This window comes from Oncorhynchus kisutch, linkage group LG23, assembly GCF_002021735.2.
Source record: "Oncorhynchus kisutch isolate 150728-3 linkage group LG23, Okis_V2, whole genome shotgun sequence".
NCBI classification, from domain to species: Eukaryota; Metazoa; Chordata; class Actinopteri; order Salmoniformes; family Salmonidae; genus Oncorhynchus; species Oncorhynchus kisutch.
Window position 1 is genome coordinate 41,991,039 of NC_034196.2, and position 14,695 is coordinate 42,005,733.

Sequence of the window (14,695 nt, forward strand, 5' to 3'; positions counted from 1 at the left end):
GGGGCTGCTTTGCTGCCTCAGGACCTGGACAGCTTGTTATCGTTGACGGAACAATTAATTCCCAAGTTTATCAAGACATTTTGCAGGAGAATGTTAGGCTATCTGTCCACCAATTGAATCTCAACAGAAGTTGGGTGATACAACAGGACAACGACCCAAAACACAGAAGTAATTCAACGACAGAATGGCTTCAAGAGAAGATAACACTCCTTCTGGAGTGGCCCAATCAGAGTCCTGACCTCAACCTGATTGAGATGCTGTGGCATGACCTAAAGAAAGCGGTTCACACCAGACATCCCAAGAATATTGCTAAACTGAAGTAGTTTTTTAAAGAGGAATGTTCCAAAGTTCCTCCTGACTGTTGTGCAGGTCTGATTCGCAACTACAGAAAACATTTGGTTGAGGTTATTGCTGCCAAAGGAGGGGTGACCAGTTATTAAATCCAAGGGATCACATACTTTTCCCACCCTGCAACTGTGAATGTTTACACGGTATGTTCAATAAAGACATGAACATGTATAATTGTTTGTGTGTTATTAGTTTAAGCAGACTGTGTTTGTCTATTGTTGTGACTTAGATGAAGATCAGATCAAATTTTATTACCAATTTATACAGAAGTCCAGGTAATTCCAAAGGGTTCATATACTTCTACTTGCCACTGTACTAATCAGGGGGAATGGGAACCAGGTGTGGGGAATAGGAACCAGGTGTGGGGAATAGGAACCAGGTGTGGGGAATGGGAACCAGGTGTGGGGAATGGGAACCAGGTGTGGGGAATGGAAACCAGGTGTGGGGAATGGGAAGCCGGTTTGGGGAATGGGAACCAGGTGTGGGGAATGGGAACCAGGTGTGGGGAATGGGAACCAGGTGTGGGGAATGAGACAAGACCGTCTGTGGTTGGTGGTAATGAATCCAGTTCAGTGACGCCTAGAAGGCCGGTGACGTAGACCTCCGGAGCTGGTGAACGGAATGAGCAGCAGTACCTGGGGGGGATCCATGACACTACTTCAACGTCAAAACCTTTAGACATTTCCATAGTTATATTTCTCTGTATCATTATTAGCTACTTCAACGTCAAAACCCTCGTTATATCTCTCTGTATTAAAGAGTTATGTAAGTTCTGCCCTCAACTGCACCTCATTGTAAAAAGCCCTTGAAAACCTGAGGCAGGTTGGAGAACCGCTGAATCTGATGCTGAGCCCAGTTCAAAGCTCCTGTCATGTGGTAACAGATAGTGTTCAGCTGCTGCAGGCGGTAACAGAATTTTACCTTGGTGATGTCAGGGCAGACTGGAGGGCACGGAAAGCCCCTGGCACTCTCCCCCATTTCCTCTGGCTCTCACCCCAGACTGGGCATAGCACACAGGATATCTGCTCCTCCAACTCCTACTTCACTGGCATGTGTTGCTTTGGTTTCATCTCAAGTCTAGAGGACAGGGGTGAGCAACTCAGGTTGGTTTCACCTCAAATCTAGAGGACAGGGGTGAGCAACTCAGGTTGGTTTCATCTCAAGTCTAGAGGACAGGGGTGAGCAACTCATGTTTGTGGGGGGCCGAAACGTCTGCTGGGTCATGTTCGGTAAGCACAAAATGGGAGAAACGTAGGAGAACTTGAACTTGTCCAATAATGTTCATGAAATCTTCAAAATTGTTGCTGTGTTGTGGCCTACAGAACATGACCGTGGGTTGTGATTGCTTTAGATCTTATCGAGAGCTTTAGAGAGTATTTGTGTGCTCTCGGAGCAACCAACTGACTTGATACTTTGATGTCAAAGAGAGACATAGTCAAGGGTTTGAAGTAGTTTGGCTTAGTGTCCTTAGACATGATCTGTTTCAAGGCACACTGTAGTTTTGACCTTTGACCTCTACTGCCGGTCTAACCTATTGATGCTTGAACATTTCAAACCTGTTCCACCATCATCCAGATGACCTTTCCTCTCATTGCTGACTAACATTTTGACCTTTGTCTCACCGTCCCCCAGAGGAGTACCGCCGGCTGTGTGTCCAAGGAGTCCTACCCTACCCAGATGGAGACTTTGGAGGGAGACCCAACCCCATGAATCCTCTAAATCCTTTGATCCCTCAAAGACCCAATGGTGGCTATGATCCATCTAGACCCAATGGGGGGTATGACCCATCCAGGCCCAATGGTAGGTATGATCCATCTAAACCCAGCAGTGGCTACGATCCAACACTGAATGGCCAAGGGGTTCCTAATGGAAATGGACAAAGGCCAGACTTAGGTAAGGAAACCTCCACATGCACTATAAGCACCCACACATTCAACAGATAGAGCATAGGAGCATAGGAGCATAGGCTCTGCAAGCTGTAAGACATGCACAGTATATATATGCAGAGCATTCATTAAGTATTCAGACCCCATGACCTCTTCCACATTTTGTTACATTACAGCCTCATTCTAAAATGGATTAAATAAAATAAAATCCTCATCAATCTACACACAATACCCCATAATGACAAAGTGAAAACAGGTTTTTAGAAATGTTTGCAAATGTATTAAAAATAATAAACAGAAATACCTTATTTACATAAGTATTCAGACCCTTTGCTATGAGACTCGAAATTGAGCTCAGGTGCATCCTGTTTCGATTGATCATCCTTGAGAAGATGTTTCTATAACTTGATTGGAGTCCACCTGTGGTAAATTACAATTGATTGGACATAATTTGGAAAGCCACACAAATGTCTATATAAGGTCCCACAGTTGACAGTGCATGTCAGAGCAAAAACCAAGCCAGGGGGTTGAAGGAATTGTCCGTAGAGCTCCTAGACAGGATTGTGTCGAGGCATGGATCTGGGGAATGGTATCAAAAAATGGGGTATGTTGGACAGGCACAGCGACTCTGAACCAGACGATAAACGTCTGTAAGCAGCTGCCCAACCTGTGTCTGCACAGTCGCTGCATCCTCGTGGGCTCTAGCTACCGCTGCGAGTGCAATAACGGCTACACCCTGGACACTCGCCAAGAATGTGCAGGTACAGTATAGTAATTATACATCAATATATTAAACGTGTTTTTATACATGTCTTCGATTGATTGACTAACACTTTTAAAATGTTAGTTCCAACGCCCAGAGTGGTTGGGATACCAGGAACTCTGGTGTTCTTGATTGATTGACTAACACTTTTAAAATGTTAGTTCCAACGCCCAGAGTGGTTGGGATAGCAGGAACTCTGGTGTTCTTGATTGATTGACTAACACTTTTAAAATGTTAGTTCCAACTCCCAGAGTGGTTGGGATACCAGGAACTCTGGTGTTCTTGATTGATTGACTAACACTTTTAAAATGTTAGTTTCAACGCCCAGAGTGGTTGGGATACCAGGAACTCTGGTGTTCTTGATTGATTGACTAACACTTTTAAAATGTTAGTTCCAACGCCCACAGTGGTTGGGATACCAGGAACTCTGGTGTTCTTGATTGATTGACTAACACTTTTAAAATGTTTCAACACTTTTTAGACTTTCAACACTTTTTCAGATGATCCCATATATACACTTTAAAAGTTTTGATGTTAACATTGTGGTGCGTTAACACTGTGGGTGTTACAAAGTCAGGTTTGCTCTGTCAATACTGCTCAGCAATAAGAAAGCATTGTGGCAGCACATTTCAAGTAAAGAGTTATTAGTCAAACCCAGAAAGACCATTGGCCATCGACCCTCTTCCCAGCTGTCCTCTCAGAACGTCCACTTTCTAGCCACAGATGTTGAGTTGAGTTTATTAGGATCCTTATTAGCTACTGAACATGTAGCAGCTACTCTTCCTGGGGGCCATTACCTACTGAACATTCAGCAGCTACTCTTCCCGGTGGGCCATTAGCTACTGAACATGCAGCAGCTACTCTTCCTGTGGGCCATTAGCTACTGAACATGCAGCAGCTACTCTTCCTGGGGGCCATTAGCTACTGCACATGCAGCAGCTACTCTTCCTGGGTGCCATTAGCTACTGAACATGCAGCAGCTACTCTTCCTGGGGGCCATTAGCTACTGCAAATGCAGCAGCTACTCTTCATGGGGGCCATTAGCTACTGCACATGCAGCAGCTACTCTTCATGGGGGCCATTAGCTACAGAACATGCAGCAGCTACTCTTCATGGGGGCCATTAGCTACTGCACATGCAGCAGCTACTCTTCCTGGGGGCCATTAGCTACTGCACATGTAGCAGCTACTCTTCCTGGGGGCCATTAGCTACTGCACATGCAGCAGCTACTCTTCCTGGGGGCCAGTAGCTACTGCACATGTAGCAGCTACTCTTCCTGTGGGCCATTAGCTACTGCACATGCAGCAGCTACTCTTCCTGGAGGCCATTAGCTACTGAACATGCAGCAGCTACTCTTCCTGGGGGCCATTAGCTACTGCACATGTAGCAGCTACTCTTCCTGGGGGCCATTAGCTACTGAACATGCAGCAGCTACTCTTCCTGGGGGCCATTAGCTACTGCACATGTAGCAGCTACTCTTCCTGGGGGCCATTAGCTACTGCACATGCAGCAGCTACTCTTCCTGGGGGCCATTAGCTACTGCACATGTAGCAGCTACTCTTCCTGGGGGCCATTAGCTACTGCACATGCAGCAGCTACTCTTCCTGGGGGCCATTAGCTACTGCACATGTAGCAGCTACTCTTCCTGGGGGCCATTAGCTACTGAACATGCAGCAGCTATTCTTCCTGGGGGCCATTAGCTACTGAACATGCAGCAGCTACTCTTCCTGGGTTCCACATAAACCATACAAATACATTACAAAGTACAGAACACTTATAGACCATTACAACATAAGATATTACATTTAAAATAAAATAAAATAATAGTTATAAATAAGTTATAAATGGGAAAGACACCAAGAGCCAACCGCAAAATACTAGTTACACACTATTTACATGCCAATAGCAAATTATGATCAATAACGTCAAAGGCTGCACTGAAATCTAACAATCCAGCTCCACCTATCATCTTATTATCAATTTCCTTTAGCCAATCATCAGTCATCTGAGTCAGTGCAGTACAAGTTGAGTACCCTTGAGTGCCCTTCCCTATAAGCATGCTGAAAGTCAGTATTTAACTTGTTCTTTGAAAAATAGCATTGTATTTGTTCAAACACAATTTTCTCCATCAGTTTTCTAAGAACAGGCAGCAAACTTGTTAAAGCCAGGAAAGGGTGCTTTACTATTTTTAGGTAGTGGAATTACTTTAGCTTCCTTCCAATTAATTAATTGTAATTATGTAATTCTCCTTTAATTGCATATCTGGCCCTTTAATTGGGCATCTAGCGAGTGAGGCATGTGGCCTCTAATGTGCTGGTTTAGCGAAGGTTCTGGACTGCTGCTGCTCATTTCATGTTTGCAAATAATAGATACAAATGATATACTTGCTCATGATATACTTCTGCCAGGTAAGACTACTTTGCCGTTAACATTTCATTGAGAATGTTTTGGGGGAAAGTATTTCTGTCAACTCACAGGATGGTTATCACATCAACTGGCTACACACAGAGTGATTGACAAACGCAAGCACCAAACAGACAGACAGACAATATTGCTGGAAATTAATTGGCAGATATTGTGTTAGTTTTGTCTTTTTAAGAAGCTATGTAGTGGCTAACCAGGAGTGAACATAATTATTGGGGTGGCAGCGTAGCCTAGTGGTTAGAGCATTGGACTAGTAACCAGAAGGTTGCGAGTTCAAACCCCCAAGCTGACAGGGTACAAATCTGTCATTCTGCCCATGAACAGGCAGTTAACCCACTGTTCCTAGGCCGTCATTGAAAATAAGAATGTGTTCTTAACTGACTTGCCTAGTTAAATAAAGGTTTAAAAAAATTTGATTGATTGATTCGATAGTAGCTGGCAGAGGTGGGACCAAGTCACAAGTAAGTCTCAAGTCTTAGCACTCAAGTTCCAAGTCAAGTCCCAAGGCAATTATCAAGTTAAGTCTCAAGTCTTTAACTTTGAATTTTGAGTCCTAAACAAGTCATAATGAGCTCTTTTTTCACCTTTATTTAACCAGGTAGGCTAGTTGAGAACACCTTTATTTAACCAGGTAGGCCAGTGGAGAACAAGTTCTCATTTACAACTGCTACCTGGCCAAGATAAAGCAAAGCAGTTCGACACAAACAACAACACAGAGTTACACATGGAAAAAACAAAACATACAGTCAATAATACAGTAGAAAAGGTCTATATACAGTGTGTGCAAATGAGGTAAGATAAGGGAGGTAAGGCAATAAATAGGCCATGGTGGCGAAGTTATTACAATATACCAATAAAACACTGGAGTGATAGATGTGCAGGAGATGAATGTGCTACGCGTGCTCTTCACCCAATGTAATACAATTTCATATTTTTAACAAGAGTAACAGTTAGTATATTACATTTACGCAAATCATGAATGCTTTTAAAAATATCTATATATTTATTACTTTCCAAATTAATGTTATGTTTCCATGGAAATACATGGGTAGCCATGAGAAAGACCCCCCCCCCCCCCCTCCCCCCAATAGTGATCGACTATCGAGGATCGCTATGGGGCTATCTCGGCTTGTACACAATCGCCCAACCTTGTTTTAGGAACGTCAGGCAGGATCTACCAACTGCCTAGCCAGTTGTAGCTCAATCTTGGGTGCAATGATCACGTTCCTGCACTAACTGACTGTGTGGAGGCTCATTGATTTAACGTTACGTTAGTCTACATAGTACACCAGTAACGTAATAAAATATATAGCTGTTGGCTATATTAGCCACGACTTACCGTTCTTTGTGCAGCTTCAAATGTCGAACAAAGTTGGAAGTTGTTGCGCCTCCGTCTGTAATTCTCTTCCTGCACGTTTTGCAAGTTGCAATTCGTTTTTTTGTTGATACAGCGTTGTCTTTATAGCCGAAAATAATAATTTGGGGGTATCATCTTTCCAAGGGCTCCATCTGAATTCACCCGCCGACGTTCCTCTGCACTGCCACGCACAATTTGATTGGCTGCTGGGTCCGATTCACACTTTTTTTAATAGCTTCATTTTTAGTATTTGGGCTTGGGGAGGGTATCAAGTCAGGTTGAGTCATAAGGCTCAAATCCAAGTCAAGTCACGAGTCATTGGTGTTAAAGTCAAAGTCGAGTCCAAGTCATCATATTCGTGACTCGAGTCCACACCTCTGGTAGCTGGGAGCATGTGGTGTTTGATACTTGTGAGATTTCTTAATTAAAAAGTTTGCAGTTGAACACGTAAAAATTGCATGTACTTTCAGAATTGTTTGGCGAGCTACTCGTAGGTGGGCAGCGAGCTACCATACTGGTAGCTCATGATTGACCTGTCGGCTACCCCTGTGTTACAGCCATTAGTCACAGTAAGAAGCTTCCTTTTGAGAGGACAGCTAGATGATAACCAGTCAATGTTCAGGTCACCCAGAAAATACATTTCTCTGTTAGCATCAGAGAGCTTTTCCAACACCACACACATATTCTCCACATACTGACTGTTAGCATCAGAGAGCTTTTCCAACACCACACACATATTCTCCACATACTGACTGTTAGCATCAGAGAGCTTTTCCAACACCACACACATATTCTCCAGATACTGACTGTTAGCATCAGAGAGCTTTTCCAACACCACACAAATATTCTCCAGATACTGACTGTTAGCACTTGGTGCTCTACAGCAGCACCCTGAAAGAAGAGGCTTCAGATGAGGCAGGTGAACCTGCAATCACACTACTTCTACTTCAATTGTCATGAGATCCTCTCTGAGCTTTACAGGAATATGGCTCTGAATAGATACAGAAACACCTCCCCCGTAGACATTCCTGTCTTTTCTATAGATGTTATATCTTTGTGTTCCTACTACTGTATCATCACAGCTGCTGTCTAAGTGAGTCTCAGAAATGGCTCAAATATTAATATTATCTAAGGAGCGAATCTACTAAACACGTGAATGTATGTTTCTGCGGCTGTTAGGTACTGTATATTTATATGAGGGTTAGGGTTAACCCTAACCCTAACCCTAACCCTTAACTTTTAATCCTGGGTAGCTTGTCTAAAAACTGAAGTCATGATGATTCTAGGTTGTATTTCTAATAAATCTATTTCCTGATAATAAATAGATGTAGATGAGTGTTCCTCCGACCCGTGCCCCAATGGGGACTGTGTGAACACGGCCGGTTCCTTCTACTGCAAGTGCCACACAGGGTTCCAAAGAAATCCAGAGAAGCAGGTCTGCATCGGTGAGTCTATTTATACTGGTGTATATATACAGTACAAGTTAAAAGTTTGGACACACCTACTCATTACAGGTTTAACATTTAAAAAAAAATACTATTTTCTATATTGTAGAATAATAGTGAAGACATCAGAACTATGAATTAACACACACGGAATCATGTAGTAACGAAAAAAGGTAGCCACCATTTGCCTTGATGACAGCTTTGCACACTCTTGGCATTCTCTCAACCAGCTTCATGAGGTTGTCACCTGGAATGCATTTCAATTAGCATGTGTTCCTTGTTAAAGGTTCATTTGTGGGATTTATTTCATTCTTAATGCGTTTGAGCCAATCAGATGTGTTGTGAGAAGGTAGGGTTGGTATACAGAAGAAAGGTTGGCTACTTTGAAGACTCTCACTTCTTTGGTTGCTTCATGATTCCATATGTGTTATTTCATAGTTTGTATGTCTTCACTATTAATCTACAATGTAGAAAATAGTACAAATAGAGAAAAACCCTTGAATGAGTAGGTGTGTCCAAACCTTTGACTGGTACTGTATATATTCTATTCAAAGAGGTTGAACCAATGCCTTCACCATAGACATGTTCCAGAGTCTGTGGCATAAACCCTTAACCAGCCAGGCCTGTGTCTGGGAGTCTGTTTTCACAGTGGAGTGGACCTTAAGGATTTATTCAGTCTAAATATGCTGTTTCCTTTTTCTTTCATAATGTTACCTGACTACTGGGACATTGATCCACCGAATGCTGAATTATCATTACACGTTTTGAAGATAGTTACAATTACAAGCAGACTGTAGATGGATATACTATACCATTTAACATTGGGCTAGGTGAAACACATAGAGATATAACGACTATACCAATGCAATTGTAGTTATTATATTTCTATGGTGGAATGTTACTCACTCCAACACAATGCTTTCAGATGGATAAGGGGCCAGAGGGAACTGTCTAGGCCAGAGGGAACTGTCTAGGCCAGAGAAAACTGTCTAGGCCAGAGGGAAATGTATAGACCAGAGGGAACTGTCTAGGCCAGAGGGAACTGTCTAGGCCAGAGGGAACTGTCTAGGCCAGAGGGAACTGTCTAGACCAGATGGAACTGTCTAGGCCAGAGGGAACTGTCTAGGCCAGAGGGAACTGTCTAGGGCCAGAGGGAACTGTCTATGGCCAGAGGGAACTGTCTAGACCAGAGGGAACTGTCTAGGCCAGAGGGAACTGTCTAGGCCAGAGGGAACTGTCTATGGCCAGAGGGAACTGTCTAGGCCAGAGGGAACTGTCTAGACCAGAGGGAACTGTCTAGACCAGAGGGAACTGTCTAGACCAGAGGGAACTGTCTAGGCCAGAGGGAACTGTCTAGGCCAGAGGGAACTGTCTAGGCCAGAGGGAACTGTCTAGGCCAGAGAAAACTGTCTATGCCAGAGAAAACTGTCTAGGCCAGAGGGAAATGTCTAGACCAGAGGGAACTGTCTAGGCCAGAGGGAACTGTCTAGGCCAGAGGGAACTGTCTAGGCCAGAGGGAACTGTCTAGACCAGAGGGAACTGTCTAGGCCAGAGGGAACTGTCTAGGCCAGAGGGAACTGTCTAGGGCCAGAGGGAACTGTCTATGGCCAGAGGGAACTGTCTAGACCAGAGGGAACTGTCTAGGCCAGAGGGAACTGTCTAGGCCAGAGGGAACTGTCTATGGCCAGAGGGAACTGTCTAGGCCAGAGGGAACTGTCTAGACCAGAGGGAACTGTCTAGACCAGAGGGAACTGTCTAGACCAGAGGGAACTGTCTAGGCCAGAGGGAACTGTCTAGGCCAGAGGGAACTGTCTAGGCCAGAGTGAACTGTCTAGGCCAGAGAAAACTGTCTAGGCCAGAGGGAACTGTCTAGACCAGAGGGAACTGTCTAGGCCAGAGGGAACTGTCTAGGCCAGAGGGAACTGTCTAGGCCAGAGGGAACTGTCTAGGGGCAGAGGGAACTGTCTATGGCCAGAGGGAACTGTCTAGACCAGAGGGAACTGTCTAGGCCAGAGGGAACTGTCTAGGCCAGAGGGAACTGTCTATGGCCAGAGGGAACTGTCTAGACCAGAGGGAACTGTCTAGGCTAGAGGGAACTGTCTAGGCCAGAGGGAACTGTCTAGGCCAGAGGGAACTGTCTATGGCCAGAGGGAACTGTCTAGGCCAGAGGGAACTGTCTAGTTTGTATGTCTTCACTATTAATCTACAATGTAGAAAATAGTACAAATAGAGAAAAACCCTTGAATGAGTAGGTGTGTCCAAACCTTTGACTGGTACTGTATATATTCTATTCAAAGAGGTTGAACCAATGCCTTCACCATAGACATGTTCCAGAGTCTGTGGCATAAACCCTTAACCAGCCAGGCCTGTGTCTGGGAGTCTGTTTTCACAGTGGAGTGGACCTTAAGGATTTATTCAGTCTAAATATGCTGTTTCCTTTTTCTTTCATAATGTTACCTGACTACTGGGACATTGATCCACCGAATGCTGAATTATCATTACACGTTTTGAAGATAGTTACAATTACAAGCAGACTGTAGATGGATATACTATACCATTTAACATTGGGCTAGGTGAAACACATAGAGATATAACGACTATACCAATGCAATTGTAGTTATTATATTTCTATGGTGGAATGTTACTCACTCCAACACAATGCTTTCAGATGGATAAGGGGCCAGAGGGAACTGTCTAGGCCAGAGGGAACTGTCTAGGCCAGAGAAAACTGTCTAGGCCAGAGGGAAATGTATAGACCAGAGGGAACTGTCTAGGCCAGAGGGAACTGTCTAGGCCAGAGGGAACTGTCTAGGCCAGAGGGAACTGTCTAGACCAGATGGAACTGTCTAGGCCAGAGGGAACTGTCTAGGCCAGAGGGAACTGTCTAGGGCCAGAGGGAACTGTCTATGGCCAGAGGGAACTGTCTAGACCAGAGGGAACTGTCTAGGCCAGAGGGAACTGTCTAGGCCAGAGGGAACTGTCTATGGCCAGAGGGAACTGTCTAGGCCAGAGGGAACTGTCTAGACCAGAGGGAACTGTCTAGACCAGAGGGAACTGTCTAGACCAGAGGGAACTGTCTAGGCCAGAGGGAACTGTCTAGGCCAGAGGGAACTGTCTAGGCCAGAGGGAACTGTCTAGGCCAGAGAAAACTGTCTATGCCAGAGAAAACTGTCTAGGCCAGAGGGAAATGTCTAGACCAGAGGGAACTGTCTAGGCCAGAGGGAACTGTCTAGGCCAGAGGGAACTGTCTAGGCCAGAGGGAACTGTCTAGACCAGAGGGAACTGTCTAGGCCAGAGGGAACTGTCTAGGCCAGAGGGAACTGTCTAGGGCCAGAGGGAACTGTCTATGGCCAGAGGGAACTGTCTAGACCAGAGGGAACTGTCTAGGCCAGAGGGAACTGTCTAGGCCAGAGGGAACTGTCTAGGCCAGAGGGAACTGTCTAGGCCAGAGAAAACTGTCTAGGCCAGAGGGAACTGTCTAGACCAGAGGGAACTGTCTAGGCCAGAGGGAACTGTCTAGGCCAGAGGGAACTGTCTAGGCCAGAGGGAACTGTCTAGGGGCAGAGGGAACTGTCTATGGCCAGAGGGAACTGTCTAGACCAGAGGGAACTGTCTAGGCCAAGGGGAACTGTCTAGGCCAGAGGGAACTGTCTATGGCCAGAGGGAACTGTCTAGACCAGAGGGAACTGTCTAGGCTAGAGGGAACTGTCTAGGCCAGAGGGAACTGTCTATGGCCAGAGGGAACTGTCTAGACCAGAGGGAACTGTCTAGGGCCAGAGGGAACTGTCTATGGCCAGAGGGAACTGTCTAGACCAGAGGGAACTGTCTAGGCCAGAGGGAACTGTCTAGGCCAGAGGGAACTGTCTATGGCCAGAGGGAACTGTCTAGACCAGAGGGAACTGTCTAGGCTAGAGGGAACTGTCTAGGCCAGAGGGAACTGTCTATGGCCAGAGGGAACTGTCTAGACCAGAGGGAACTGTCTAGGGCCAGAGGGAACTGTCTATGGCCAGAGGGAACTGTCTAGACCAGAGGGAACTGTCTAGACCAGAGGGAACTGTCTAGGCCAGAGGGAACTGTCTAGGCCAGAGGAAACTGTCTAGGGCCAGAGGGAACTGTCTAGGGGCAGAGGGAACTGTCTAGGCCAGAGGGAACTGTCTAGGCCAGAGGGAACTGTCTAGGCCAGAGAAAACTGTCTAGGCCAGAGGGAACTGTCTAGGCCAGAGGAAACTGTCTAGGGCCAGAGGGAACTGTCTAGGCCAGAGGAAACTGTCTAGGGCCAGAGGGAACTGTCTAGGGGCAGAGGGAACTGTCTAGGGGCAGAGGGAACTGTCTAGGCCAGAGGGAACTGTCTAGGCCAGAGGAAACTGTCTAGGGCCAGAGGGAACTGTCTAGGGCCAGAGGGAACTGTCTAGGCCAAAGGAAACTGTCTATGGCCAGAGGGAACTGTCTATGGCCAGAGGGAACTATCTATGGCCAGAGGGAACTGTCTATGGCCAGAGGGAACTGTCTAGGCCAGATGGAACTGTCTAGGCCAGAGGGAACTGTCTATGGCCAGAGGGAACTGTCTATGGCCAGAGGGAACTATCTATGGCCAGAGGGAACTGTCTATGGCCAGAGGGAACTGTCTATGGCCAGAGGGAACTGTCTAGGCCAGAGGGAACTGTCTAGGCCAGAGGGAACTGTCTAGGCCAGAGGGAACTGTCTAGGCCAGAGGGAACTGTCTAGGCCAGAGGGAACGGTCTATGCCAGAGGGAAAGGTCTAGGGGCAGGGTTCATATACCAATGGCGTTATTTTGGATTTGGTGCAGCTCTGCGGTGTATTGGTAGAAGCAGGGGTAGTATACTGTTGTAAAGGCGTTATATTGGATTTGGTGCAGAATTGCAGTGTATTGGTAGGAGCAGGGGTAGGATACTGTTGTAATGGTGTTATATTGGATTTGGTGCAGAATTGCAGTGTATTGGTAGGAGCAGGGGTAGTATACTGTTGTAATGGTGTTATATTGGATTTGGTGCAGAATTGCAGTGTATTGGTAGGAGCAGGGGTAGTATACTGTTGTAATGGTGTTATATTGGATTTGGTGCAGAATTGCAGTGTATTGGTAGAAGCAGGGGTAGTATACTGTTGTAATGGTGTTATATTGGATTTGGTGCAGAATTGCAGTGTATTGGTAGGAGCAGGGGTAGGATACTGTTGTAATGGTGTTATATTGGATTTAGTGCAGCATTCTGGGATAGTATCAGCAAGTCACATATACATCACCACTCTCCTCACCAGACATTGACGAGTGCCTGCACAACGGGGTTCTGTGTAAGAACGGCCGCTGTCTCAACATGGATGGAAGCTTCCAGTGCATCTGTAACGCAGGCTTCCAGCTAACCCCAGACGGCAGAAACTGTGTCGGTAAGATCTTTGAAATGCTTTTTGCATTTGCTTTAGCCTGTTTGGAGCCAGATTGGGTTTACACTGTTGTTACTGCTCTATTGGTTCCGTTGCGCCAGTCAAGATCAATCAAGCCCAGATGAAGTATTTTAATATAGTATCAGTTACCTTAATCACTCAAGTAAATCAGTACTCCAATGTTCATGAGATTGTAGCTAATTTTTCCCTAGATTTGATTTGACACCTTGTTATGTACTATAAGTATTCAAGCCTAGTCAAACCCATGAATTAACTTTACGAAGACAAGCCACTAATTATAGACATAAACATAAAATACCTATGAATACGGTTTCTGTGTTTCTCTCCCAACCACATCCTACTCGTTTGCTCATGGCTGTCCATCGATGTCGACAACGACGTTGCTCTTGTTTTTACCATTGAATGTGGCTGTACAAAGCCAATGCACACACAACATCACTCACATTCTACATGCTACACGCCATTCCCCATGGGGTCACATTCCAAGACCCTCTGCTTGGCAACTAACGGGTCTGGGCGTGGTGAGTTTGGCTTTAACAACAGGATGACAGATTATTTAACCTGACCTTTAACCTTTTGCCCTCCACAGACCATGACGAGTGCGCCGGCACCAACATGTGTCTGAACGGCATGTGTATCAACGAGGACGGTAGCTTCAAGTGCCTGTGCAAACCCGGCTTCACCATGGCTTCCAGTGGGCGCTACTGCACAGGTAGAGAGATCACTGAGGCAGACATGGAATATAGAGCAGGTTCAGGATTGGCTCATATTTTAGAGCTATGCCGATAGATTCCAGAACCTCATCTGTGTTCCATTTGGAATTCCAACTGAGATGCTACAGCACCAGCTGCTAGCCATGCGTCTGGATCAGGAACAGACAAAGGGTGCATTCCAAATGGTACCCTATATAGGGCTCTGGTCAAACGTAGTGCACTGTTTAAAGGAATGGGGTACCATTTGGGATGCAGACAAGAGATTGAACCTACCGCTCCCCAGAGGCCTAGTTATAATGTGTTTTTTTGTTAACCACATAACTTCTCTCTTTGGGTCTGT

General features: G+C 45.6%; 1 protein-coding gene across 1 annotated transcript in view; it reads left to right on the top strand.

Annotated features, from left to right (window-relative positions):
- The window catches only part of fbn2a (fibrillin 2a), a 217,767-nt gene that overhangs the window by 67,152 nt on the left and 135,920 nt on the right, over positions 1-14,695 (top strand). Inside the window, exons 10-14 of the mRNA XM_031802448.1 lie at positions 1,981-2,241; positions 2,852-2,995; positions 8,104-8,223; positions 13,499-13,624; positions 14,232-14,354. Of these exons, the coding sequence (XP_031658308.1) occupies positions 1,981-2,241; positions 2,852-2,995; positions 8,104-8,223; positions 13,499-13,624; positions 14,232-14,354 (774 nt within the window). The remainder of the gene's footprint in view (positions 1-1,980; positions 2,242-2,851; positions 2,996-8,103; positions 8,224-13,498; positions 13,625-14,231; positions 14,355-14,695) is intronic.